The following is a 13,096-nucleotide window of genomic DNA, read 5'->3' on the forward strand; positions in this document are numbered from 1 at the left end:
CAGGCGGTTTCTGTCTTTCGTACAGCACAGTGCCCAGCACACAGGAGGCACTCAGTAAACACTTATGAAGATACTGAACTCACTTTATTGCGTCAACTGATGGTTGTTGGTGCAAACTCAATGCCAACAGGAATCCCCAAGTTGGGGTGTTGTGAAGAAGGAAACTTTAGTGCAGACAGCTCACTTGTGATGCAGCGCATCTGCGGAGCAGCACAGCTTGGAGCAGCACAGCTGCAAGGTGGCCCTGGGCAAGGCGGCCCCAGGGTGAGGCAGCTCTGCTCTCCTTTGCTTTAGTGTCTGCGCTGGCTCCAGTCTGCTCTGCCCTGCTCTGCCCTGGTCCTCGCCTGCCTGCTCTGCTCCATTCTACTCAGGTTCAGTGAGACTTCTTCCATTTCAGCTCCATCCCGGGAAACACAACCTTCTGTCTTCAGAAGAAAGGGAAAAGGCCTCTCCGAGTCCAGGTGCTGACTTATATAGAGAGGGGTCCCTGCCCCTCTTCCCTGATTGCTCTACACTCATGCACATGGAGACTCCAAGGCCTCACAGTTTTCCTGGCCCCAAAGGCACTGTCCTGAGGGCTTAAGATGGAGTCGCTCTGCTTGGTTGGTGAGGATGCTGATGGGGATATTGCTGCGCAGCTCCAATTGGACAGGGAAAGCCTCGGTCCTGTTAGTTGAAATACATCCCCAGGAACTCCTTTGTGAGGGCGGCTCAGAGGTCAGGAGCACAGGGCAGGCACACTGGCGGGAGGAGGCAGTCCAGGGCAGGCTTCTCCCTGGAGTGTGGTTTGTGTTGCTGTTTAGAAATGGCTGCTAGACTCTGTCTTTCAAGGTGAGCCCAGCCAGCCACCAGCAGCCCTCCTGGGTAGGTATCTTCTTCCTCAGGGACCACAGTTAGAAGTGAGTGACTTGGCAGAGACTCGGTAATTCCAAATAAATACAGGGGAAAGCCTACATGATCACACTGCTTCTACTGGACATTCAGACAAACAGACATAGATAAAAGTACAAAACGATTTCATCTTAGTAACATTCTGGGAGCTCTTAGGAGAGCCGGCCTCCTGTTTCCATCAGCAAAGTTAAGCAGAAGCTTAAGGCAATTGCCTTGAGATGCCTGCCAAACCAGGGGAAAATCCAACGCTGCTTTTATCTTGGTTTTGCTACAGGAAACTATGCAAATTGCCCAAGAATGGAATGATTGAACGTGGGTTTAAAACCACAATAGATTGTTCATTAACGTTTGAGCTTGATCCAGGCCTGGTGAGAGAAGTGAACACATTTTACGTGGATTCATACTGAAATCAATGTTTCGAAATACTTTAAAATTTGAAATAATGATGTCCAGTTTTCTCTTAAATTCCTTTTTCCTCTCTGTTAAGGCTTTGTCTGGGAAACTATATTTATTAATTAAATAATCCATTTCCCCATGAGACATCCGGTATTGCCGTCGCTAGCCCAAAACACAGTTGTTAGCGTCTTACAGCCTTACCTCACGTCACTTCACAGTCCTCCCGGGTTCTGAAACCATAATGCTAGTCTTCAGTTTCACAGTGCAGCGCCGGACACGCCTCCCCACCTGGGTCCCGCAGCCTCTCCCCAGGGTGCCAGGGAGAGAGGTGAGGCCCCGATGTAAGCACACCTTTCTGGAGCATCAGTTTGCTCTCTTGTTCTAGAGAAATACATTACAGGGCAAAATTTTAGAGTAAAATGCGTGACCAACACTTTGAGAACGTAAGTCTGCTTGAATTTTGTCCCCAGATCCCTGGGGTTGTGTTTTAACCTTCCCTGACTGAGAAGCTGTGCCACTGAGGGCAGCTATTAAAAGACTCCAACTTCGAATCTGAAATGTGGAGTTTGGGAAAATACCATGGCAAGTGCTTGGGTTAAAGGGGGCTTTAACCCAAGCCAATACTTCACTGGGGGGTGGGTTTTGCGCTGCCCAGTAGAGGGAAGGGTGGAATCTCCAGAGGGGACACAGGAGGGGCCTGTGAGGAGCAGAGATGGGAGGGGGAGTGGAGAGACCTGTGGGCATTTCTTGGGAAATCCCTGTGAGTCTGAGTAAAAACTGTTTAACCCATTGTTTGCGTGGGGTTTTTTGTTTGTTTGCTGTGGGGATCCTTTCTAAAACACTGAAGCAGAAGCTGAAGTTCATATGGTGTCCTGTGGAGGCAACATCAAGGTCATGAGGTCCAGGAGAAGGTCAGCCCCCCATGGACGGGAGATCTTGGAGGGTTTGGGGACATCTGTTGACCCCTCAAATTGGAAGGCAGGGTAGGATCTTAGGCAGTTCTCACACTCAGTTACTCATGTTCTCAAATAAACTTTTATTATTCATTTAAAATACACTTTCTAGCCATGGCCAGTGTTATGCAGTGGTTGGCGTGCTGGCCTGCACACACAGAAGGGCCCCAGGAGCCAACTGAGATGTGTCTCTCTCCCGTCCATGTTTCTCTCCCTCCCTCCTTCCTCCCTTCCCTCCCTCCTTCCCTCCCTCCCTTCCACTTTCTCATTTTAGTCCTGAAAGGATATTATTTTGAACAATTTGAAACAACACTGACCTGCTGATAAAATACAAAAAGAAAGATAGAAAGTGCAGTCTGGGCGCTGGGCTGTGCTGAGCTAAGAGGCAGCTGGATGTAGTGGAGGGATCCCTAGAGCAGAGCTGGGCACAGGGTCCTAGGCCTGCTCGGCCTCTAGCCCTAGTGCTGTGAGCAGAACCCAACCGCCGTCTGCTTGCAATAAGGGGTTGTCCTCAATGTCTCTTCAGTCCTCCTGGGCCCAGACAACAGTCACCAGTAGGCAGAGAACATGGCTATTACAGCATGCAATGAGTATTTGCACCCAAAAGTTGAGAATTGCAAAGCTTATAGAATCTCAGTGTTCCCAGTATATTTTAGAAGTCAATCTGAGATGTTGACTTTGTTTTCTAAAAATGTAGAGAGCAAGTTGTTCATTTCTTGCTTTAATTTGTTAGATTTTTGTATTGTTTTAAGTTTGTTTAAAAACTCATTGGCAAACATGAGACAATTTCCCCTGGAATTGTCTCAGGAACATTTGGTTTAAAAGTCCTGGTGAGAGGAAGGACTGGCGCTCCCCATCGCGAGGGTCTCTTGGCTGCCTTCTGAACACCCCCCACCCCCCACCATCCACCGTGTGGAACCGTGGGCCCAGCCTTCAGGCTTAGCGAGTCCTCCTTTCACTTCGGATGTCAAGTAAAGGCTGAACATTTTCTCCCTCTTCTTACACTCCCCATCTAGATAACCCTAATATCTACATTTTTGTGTGAACCTGTTATTTCTTACGTTTTGTCGATCCAAATGCTTAATTCCAGATCAGTAATCTTTTAACGGTGAATATGGGAAATGGCAGCCTAATCACAGCCCCTGCACTATCTGAATGGGGTCTCTGAGAAGTCTGAGCGCAGCCCTCCCCTCGCAGGGGAGCCCGAGGGCAGCCGTCCTGACTAGGACTGGCCCACCTGACAGCTGGCAGCGGGTTTTTTTGTGCAGCGAGAAACACAGGGCCTGAGGGGGTCCTGGGGCCTTTGAATATTGTTCCAAAGGACACTGGGCTCAGGGCTCGCCAGATCCTCACAGCCCTTTTGCTCGAGAGCAGAAGTGCCCGCATGACATTTCTACGCAGTGTCCTGAGCATCCCTGGTGCTAACACCGGAAACCCTGAGAGCCGGGCTGCGTCTCTCTCGGCGCCCGCCGGCTCTCCTGGGTCCCTGTCCTCACGCGCCTCCTTTGCTGCACTGTCCCTCCTCCTTCCTGAGGTCGTTTAAAGTGCGTGACCACAGTGCAACCCCTCTGCTCCCAGTCCTTCCTGGGCTCCAGCACGAGGCGGTCACAGTCCTCCCTCCGGGACAAGTATGGGGACAGAGGTCTCTGGGGAGACTTCAGACCCTGGCGTTGAGTGGCTCCCTCTCGGTCTCCAGGCAGGTGCCACCACCGGATTCCCGCTCCAGCACATGGTCCTCTGGCCTCTCCTGGAAGGACCGCCTCTCAGGTGGAAGGACCTGGGCCCCCCTTCACCAAGACTGCCCTCTGCAGGCCCCTCGGAGGGCAAGAGATGTCTTGGCAACTTTTGTGGGTTGTTTTAGGCTTTGGAGGAATTGAAACAAAGAGGAAATATGCCAACAGGGTCACTAAAAGTGTACTCTGAGAATGTTGGCAGGTGATGAATGGGAACCTTTAACAAAGGCAAACGCGGCTTAAGCTCACCAAGAAATACTGTCTGAAGTCTGATCCGGGGCCTTGAGAAATGTGAGGCCTCGGGCAGTGGGTCAGCGACAGGCCCAGCCTCTGGCCCAGACTTTGGAAACCAAAGGCCTCTCAACTGTCCCTTGGCCCAGGGGCAGCCCAAATCCTCAGGGACGCACTTCATTCCCCAGCCTTGTCCTGTGTCACGTCACTGGGTTGGCCTCCTGTCACCGTCAGAGCATCCCGACCTCGAGTTCCTTTAAGTTTGCCCCAGGGCTGAGTCGGAGGCTCTCCTGGCCACACTCTTTGTCCTGAAACTTTGACCACCTAAGTATGTCGGGGTCCCCAGGACCAGTGGCATTAATCAGAGAAACTGCTAGCGTTGGTGGGTGGCTGGCTGCTTAGCTCAGTAAATCACAGGGCTAAACGGAGTCCAAGGGGAAGGCACACGCTGTAAGCTGTCAGGACTGGGAAGGATACAGGCCCAGGGGGGACCCTGCGGAGAAAGGGTGGCTCCTCTGGCCACGCCCTTGAGCTGGGCAGAAGGCACATGGGCACACTTCACTATTCATTCAATGGTGTTTGCTGTGCTCATTTTATTATTCTTTAAATGGCATATGAGGAGTTTATGGTCTTTTACAAATTAAGAAATACAGCATTATCTTCTCGAATTGCTTTTGGAATAAGATGAGGGATAACTAAATGAGGAAATGACTATGCAAATAGATGAAACGGTGTGTCTACTCTGATTGCTTCTTTTTCTCTCCCAGCAACTGATCAATATTTCCAATGAGGACATCCATGTTCATATTTTACCCCCACAAACCAAATACTTCCAGATCAAGTATGTGAAAAAGGTAAGCGCCGCTGGGTAGCCCCTCTCTCGTGCTGTTCCTTGTCGGGCCGTGGCTTTCCGTCACCCGTCACCTGGGGACGGTGTGTGGAGGGCTGTCCCCAGATCCTGCGCTCTGAGTGCGCTGGGGCTTGTCCCAACCGGAGCCCCTTTTCTCCTAGGAGCACCGCCTTGTCCCTGGCTTGTCCCTCGCGGTCACCATTACGTTTTCTCCAGACGAGTGGCGATACTATTATGATTGCATCCGTATTCACTGTAAGGTAAGTCTTACAATCAGGCTTTCGGGGGTGGGATGATGTCAAAACTAACATCTTCAGGAAAACAGAGGGAAGGAATGACAGGTGTGAAGTTTCCCCGCCCAGCGCCTGGCGGCCCTCTTAGGCCAGTCTGATGGCATGAGGGTCCCTGTCCAGTGGGTCCCAGCTCGGGGGGTGCGAGGCTGCTGAGAACTGGGGCAGAGCCACGAGACTCGAGACTAGGTTCGCGGCCGGGTTCCCACCTGCCCTGGCCTACAAGCCTCATTTATCACACGGTGCTGGGAGTTGGTGAAGGCTTTTCCAAACAGCGCAGCCACCCTCTTTCAGTGCTAGATTAGAAAGTGAGCAGGAACCCTGAGCTGTGTTTATGAACTGAGGGGACGGGATCATATCTTGTGTGGGAATGTCCTCAGAGGCAGCCCTGGGCTCTGCGGAGATGTGGGAGGGGGTGGCCTGGCCCAGGTGGCTGGCTGTGCTGCGTGACTTCTTAGGAGCCTTTCTGTAGGTCACCTAAGTCATCCTTTGGCCTCCAGCCAGAGCCAGCTCCGGTGCCACCCATCCTTCTCTTAAAACGGCCACTTCCACACCCCCTTGCTCTATGTTCCAGCCCTACCTCTTGTAAGTCAAGAAGCCTTAAGGTTAACTAAATTTAATTTTTCAAAACTAAAATGGAAGAGTATGCTTTAGTAACAAATGAGTTTCAGGGTTTTTTTTATTGATTTCAGAAAGGAAGGGAGAGGGAAAGAAATAGAAACATCAGTGATGAGAGGGAATCATTGATCGGCTGCCTCCTGCATGCCCCACACTGGGGATGGAGCCTGCAATTCGGGCATGTGCCCTGACCAGGAATGGAGCTATGACCTCCAGGTTCATAGATAGATGCTTAACCACTGAGCCACACCAGCCCAGCAACTTACAATTTTTATAAAGAAAAAATACCTAAAACTGAAAATAATATTGTTTCCAGAGAAATATTCTGCACCAAGAACTCAAAACCCTAGGCAGGCCTGTGTAGGGAGCCCAGCACGTGTCCTGCTCTCAGCAGTAATGCTAAGGATAGCCGGCATTTATGCAGTACCTTTCACTTTTTGAGGCCACCATCTACTTTAATTCTCAAAAACACCTTTAAGGAAAGGCAGAATATCCCCGTTTTGCAAAGCAAGAAACAAGGCCTGAAGAGGTTAAAGGTCATAGCTGAGGTCGCACCGTATGCAGGACTAGCAGCAGGTGTCTGCACGCATCCAGTTGTGTTTACTGCTCCTCTCTGGAGCAGCGGATTCTGTGCTGGCTTCCCTTTCTTCCCTGCACCTTCCTGAAATAGAAGCGGACAGGCTACTGTCTTCATATCTACACGAAGGCATCACTGTCTTTGGCTTTTCTGCATAATAGTGAACATTGTTTAACTGAAATATATTTAAAATTATTTACACCTTGGTATAGCAAAGAAAAATCAATATTTTAAATATTGTATTTAAATACTCAGGTTTCTTAAAAATAATTTTTTCTAGAAATATTTTTTTAATGACAGAGAACAAAATAAATATCTACCAGTTCATCTTTTAAAATCCTGGTCTTCAGTGTGGTAAACTGGACTTTCTCCATTAATTTTAGGATGATGAGACTTTGCTTATTCCCATCCACGCCTATCCTGTCATGAACACACTGGACTTTCCCTCATTTATTAACCTATCAAATGTTCTACTTGGTGAAAGGTGAGTTACCAAAACGAACTACCAAAATGTCAAAGAATGTGAAAAATTAAGAGAGACATATATAAGATTTCTATTTTCCCTAATAGAAGGTTATCTTTCTAGCTGAGTTAGACCAGACTTGTAATTGCAAAAGAAAAATAAACAAATAAACAAAGTCAAAATACTATGAGCGGGAAATGGAATTACTTTGGTCATTTAACTGGCAGGTGTGAGGTGGGTCTTCAGGCGTGGCTGGGTCTGAGTTTAAATCAGGTTAAAGGAACCTGACTCTCCCCACATCAGGGTCTGCAGGCTTCATTCTCAGCGGCCCCTCTTCCTGGGGGCACAGCTGCCAGAGGCTCCAGAGACTGTTGGCAACATGGGTGGTTGGTTGGAGGGGCTGGAGGGGTTGGGGTATTTAAGCAAAAATCTCAGGACTAAGTCTTATTGAACCAACTCAGAGCCTGTGCCCCTCCATCAACCAATCTTTATTTTGAAATGAAGGGGGAAATAACTGCCGAGATGACAAAGGCAATAGACAGTCACTATAGATGCCAAATTTCAGATTCCTCCTCCTCCTTGGGAAAATAGTTGATTCCAGTTGTAATTTATTTGTGTCTTGTTTTTTCAATAAATGTCTATTGAATATCTACTCTCAGGCATAGTGCGATTTGTCCCTAAGGATATAGAGATGATGGATATTGGGCTGTTAGATATTGAGATATAATGGCCATGCCAGTTGTTGAAATATTGAAATACTCCTCTACTGGTTGGGAAATCTATACTGTCCTGAGCCCTGTCCCCAACCCCCCAATCCCAGCTGCCCATTCCTTCTCTCTTGCCATTCCCTGACTTCCCAATGATGCAGCAATTAGGTTGTTAATACCTAGCATTTGGGATTGGGGAAGCACCTGCGGGACCTGCTCCCGCCTTTTATCCATTCTAATTGAGTGCTGACTGTGAAGTCCTAATTGAGTAGCCAAAGGTTCTGATTCTGGAGGTCTTGGAGTCTAGTGGGGATAGAGCCATGCCATCAGTGAACTGCACTAATTACTGAGTGCTGTCACAGAGGCACACATGGGGAAAGTCCCCGTTCATTTGGGGATGACATGGTTATCCTAAGAGGACACCATGGAGTGGGCTGGGAGGGTGGCATTCCAGGCAGGGAAGTAGCCTATACAAAGGCTGGGTGGCAGCCGAGGGCAGGGGCTACATCTTTAGGAGCCTGAAGGGCCACTGAACAATTTCAGTCCACACGGGACCTAGCAAATACTAGATGCCTCTTGATATAGCCCCAGACGGTGAGCAAAGACACTGGGCTTCAGCATGCTCTGCAGGTCGAGGCCAATTCAAGTCTCTGCAGGCAGCACTGAGCAGGGAGGGGTTTCAAGGCTCTGGAGGTGGAGACAGAGCACCTGAACCCCTTTGGAGGTGGTGGGAGGACTGGTGTATAGGAGTTTCAAAACCTTTCCTTTTCACTCCCATCTGTTGTCCTTGAGAGAAACCCCCCAGATTAGGTCTGGATCTGGAACAATGGCCTTGGTTCAGCTGGTGGGTGCTCCTCTTGTCTCACCTCTCACACCTTCCCATGAGCTCTGACTCACCATCTCTGTGCGTTCAATTTTTAAACAGCTCTTTAGGAATTGTATATCAATAATACAAAACAATATATAATAATCTGTACAAATTAAAGAATGATAAAAATAGTATACTAAACAATAGTTTTAAGACATAAAACATTACCAGTAACTTTGCAACCACTATTCTGAATTTTGTGATAATCATTTTTTGATTTATTTTAATAGTTTTGACACATACATATGTACCCATAAATAACACATTGTTTAGCTTTGCCAGTGTTTTATCTTTATGTAAATGGGATCATACTGTATGTACATTCTTTTGTGACTTGCTTTTGTTCATTCTATATTCTGTTTTTGTGGTTCAGCCATGTTAATGCATATGGCTGTAGTTCACAGCTCTAGTGTCTTGCTGTATAAAGGTACCAGTTTTTTCTGTCCTGTTGCTAATAGACCTAATAGTCCAGGCACTCCCCTGCTCTGCTGTCTTGTGCCTGGCTCACCACAGCAGTCCTACCCATCCAGTCAGCACCTCCTTCAGCTCTACCGTCTATTGTCATTGTCTTCAATAGATGGGATGCCGGCTGCTTTCAGTTTGGCCCCTGGCTCATTCTACTCCCCTCCTAGCCCCTTTTTTCATTTGTACCTTCTCCATGGAAAGCCGAAAGCCCAGGGTGATTTTCCAGGAATTTTTAGGTTGTTGGAAGAGAATGAAGAACTGGTCTATCAAATCTTCAAATCTTGTCTATTAAAGACTACTTTATAATCCTTAATCTGTCATTGCTTCATCATTCATTCATTTATTTACTCATCCATCCATCCATCCATCCATCCATTCTGATTTTGGCCTGCTGGCTTCCAATTTGTGGCTTCTGATTTAATTAAAGTATTGACTTGCTTGGTTTGGTCCACATGGATGTGGCCCCAATGTTTTATTTTTAAAAAACATTTGAGTTAGCTGCCAACATTTAAAAACCAAAAGATTTCACATCACATTTTAGGTTTCTACATATAAGAAAGGGAAATCCAGCAATACTGGGCCCACATTCCTGGATGATCACTGTCAGTTCAGCTGGGATGGAAAAGAAGGGCCTCTTAGAGGGCAGTGCCTTGGCCAGCTCGCCACACTCCCCACCGCTCCCTATCACCTCACATTAAGCCCTCTTCACTCATTTTTGCTACCTGCCTGGCCCACAGGGCTTTCAATAAGGAAACTGAAAAGGAGACAAGGAAATACAGTGTTGTGTTTAACAGCATAGACTGCTAAGGTTCTGGAGTCATTCTGCCTGGATTCCAATGCAGGTTCTACTTCATGATGGCTGTGTGACCCTGAAAAATGGCAACCTCTCTGTGCCTCTCAGAATCCTCATCTTTAAAATGCAATTCATTGCCGGGGTTCTTGTCCCAGCATCAAGGAGGGTTCAGGAATCTGGAAAAGGCACTGTGCGTAGATGACATAGGAATCCAGAGACTAATAAAGAGTCCGGAGATGTGATATAATTTTGAAAGGCATTGGGGGTCAGAGGACCTTCAGCTAAAGGAACTGAAGAGTCCTTCCTTGTCTAGGACCCTTGCTTTTATTAACACACTTTGTCCTAAGGCAAAGTGGAGATAATACACTTCAAAGGGTAAGGTTTCAAAGGGTACAGAAGCATTGTCAGTTTGAGGCAATAACATGTAGATTAAGATGCCCTTTAACTGTCTGGCAGCCACAATCAGTTTCCTATTCAGGTTTGGGGAAATGCCTTTAGCCATTCCCAACAGGTGACTACATGTGTGACTCAACCCTGTTGAGTCCCCAAGTTTCATCAACCTTTTGATGAATCTCTTAAAATTATGACCTGCTGGAATTGGTTCCTGGCAATTCACAAGCATAACTACCTTGTAGAGTTGTTCTGGGGATTGAGTTAAAATAGAACTTTAGCAAGAATAGTTAGAAGTTTTTAATATTAAAAAAATTTGTTAATTCTTATCCTAGGATATTTTTCCATTGATTTTTAGAGAGAATGGGGCAAGGGAGAGACAGAGAGAGAAACATCCATGTGAAAGAGAGACATTGATTTGTTGCCTCCCACGTGGGGGATCGCACCTGCAACCAAGGTATGTGCCCTTGACCGGAATCAAACCCATGACCCTTCAGTCTGCAGGCTGACGCTCTATCCACTGAGTCAAATCGACTAGAGCAAGTTTTTAATATATAGTAGTAAAAACACTGCTATATATATATAGTTATATATATATAGTTAGTGATTTGTATTAGCCATCATCATCATCATCACCACCACAACCACCACCAAAGAGAATTTTACCTAAAGAATGCACAAACGAGACCCAGCCAGTTTGGCTCACACAGTAACAAAGGTAGACAACGTAAATTCTAGTTGCAAAGGCTGGTGGTCAAGTTGAAGGTGGGCTTATGGCAGATGGGGACGTGGAGGCCCCCAAAACAGCCTCCAGAAACTGCACAAGCTAATGGCCCAACGGCAGTTCCACGGGGGCACCCAGCAGGGACTGAGATGAGGGTGTGGCTGCAGGTCTAGGATGGATGAGCAGCTTCTCTCTCTTGGCTTTTACATTTTAGGAAAAGTTTGGTTGAGATAATCTGCATATCATAAAATTTACTAATTTAAAATGTACAAGGCAACAGTTTTTGTATATGCAACTTTTCACCATCATCAATTTTAGAACATTTTCATCACCCTCAAGAGAAACCCCACACTCATTCCTTATTTTCCCTCCAAATTTCTCAGCCTCTGGCAAATTCTGATTTACTCTCTATCGCCACAAGTTGTCTATTCTGGACACTTCCTTATGTGGTCTTTTGTGACTGACGTCTTTTATTTGGCATAACGTTTTCAAGGTTTATCCCACTTATATATCAGTACTGCATTCCTTTTTATTGCTGAATAACATTCCATTGTGTGGATGGACCACATTTTATTTATCCATTCATCAGTTGATAGACACTGGGTTGTTACTACTTTTGGCTACTTTGAATTCCTATTGTGAACATTTGTGTGTATGTTTTTTTCAATTATAGTTTACATGAAATATGATTTTTTTGTGTTTTTTTTAATCTTTATTGTTGAAAGTATTACATAGGTCAGTGATGGCGAACCTATGACGCGTGTCAGAGGTGACACGCGAACTCATTTTTTTTATTGATTTTTCTTTGTTAAATTGCATTTAAATATATATATAAAATATCAAAAATGTAAGTCTTTGTTTTACTATGGTTGCAAATATCAAAAAATTTCTATATGTGACACGGCACCAGAGTTAAGTTAGGGTTTTTCAAAATGCTGACACGCTGAGCTCAAAAGGTTCACCATCACTGACATAGGTCCTCCTTTTCCTCTCATTAACCTCTTCCAAACCACTCCCATCCCACTGCCACCCCCAGGCCCTCCCCACACCATTGTCTGTGTCCACGGGTTATGCATATATGCATACAAGTTCATTGTTTGATCTCTTCCCACCACCCTCCCTTGCCTTCCCTCTGAGGTTCAACAGTCTGTTCATGCTTCTATGACTCTGGGTCTTAAGTACAATTTTGTATTAGTTTCAGGTGTACAGCATAGTGGTTAGACAATCATATATTTTACAAAGTGTTTCTCTCGATATTTCCAGTACCCATCTGGCATCATACATAGTTATTGAAATATTATTGACTATATTTCCTTTGCTGTACTTTACATCTCCATGACTATTTCGTATTTAACTACCAATCTATACTTCTCAATACCATCACTTTTTCACCCAGTTTCCCACATGCCCTTCCCTCTGACAACTATCAGTCTAATCTCTGTATTTATGAGCCTGCTTTATTTGTTCATCTATATTGTTCTTTAAATTCTGCATATACTAGTAAGTGAAATCATATGGCATATGTCTTTCTCTGGCTGACTTATTTCATTTAGCATAATACCCTTTAGGTCCATTCATGCTGTCATAAATGGTAAGATTTCATTCTATTTTATGGCTGAGAATATTCCATCATATATATATATATGAACCACTATGTTTTTATCCAATTGTCTATTGATGTACACTTGGGTTGTTTCCATATCTTGTAAATTGTAAAGCGCTATTGTAAATAACACTGCAATGAACATAGGGCTGCATGTAATTCTTTTGAATTGCTGTTTTGTGTTTCTTCAGATATATATTCAAAAGTGGAATTGTTGGGTCATAAGGCAGTTCCATTTTTAATTTTTTGAGAAACCTCCATACTGCTTCCCACAGTGGCTGCACCAGTCTGCATGAGGGTTCATTTTTCTCCACATCCTTGCTGGCACTTGTTGGTTATTGACTTATTAATGCTGGCCATTCTGACAAGTGTGGGGTGATACCTTATTGTGGTTTTAATTTGCATTTCTATGATGATTAGTGATGGTGAGCATCTTTTTCTGTGTCTATTGACCATCTACATGTCCTCCTTGGGGAAGTGCCTACTCAGGTCCTTTGTCAATTTTTATTACATTACGAGAGGCCCGGTGCACAAAAATTTGTGC

The 13,096-nt window shown here is 45.7% G+C and overlaps 1 protein-coding gene across 1 annotated transcript in view; it reads left to right on the top strand.

The window, feature by feature from the left end:
* The window catches only part of CFAP221 (cilia and flagella associated protein 221), an 86,482-nt gene that overhangs the window by 8,168 nt on the left and 65,218 nt on the right, over nucleotides 1-13,096 (top strand). Inside the window, exons 4-6 of the mRNA XM_006769666.2 lie at nucleotides 4,972-5,058; nucleotides 5,216-5,314; nucleotides 6,923-7,023. Of these exons, the coding sequence (XP_006769729.1) occupies nucleotides 4,972-5,058; nucleotides 5,216-5,314; nucleotides 6,923-7,023 (287 nt within the window). The remainder of the gene's footprint in view (nucleotides 1-4,971; nucleotides 5,059-5,215; nucleotides 5,315-6,922; nucleotides 7,024-13,096) is intronic.

This window comes from Myotis davidii, unplaced genomic scaffold (assembly GCF_000327345.1).
Source record: "Myotis davidii unplaced genomic scaffold, ASM32734v1 scaffold3, whole genome shotgun sequence".
NCBI lineage: Eukaryota > Metazoa > Chordata > Mammalia > Chiroptera > Vespertilionidae > Myotis > Myotis davidii.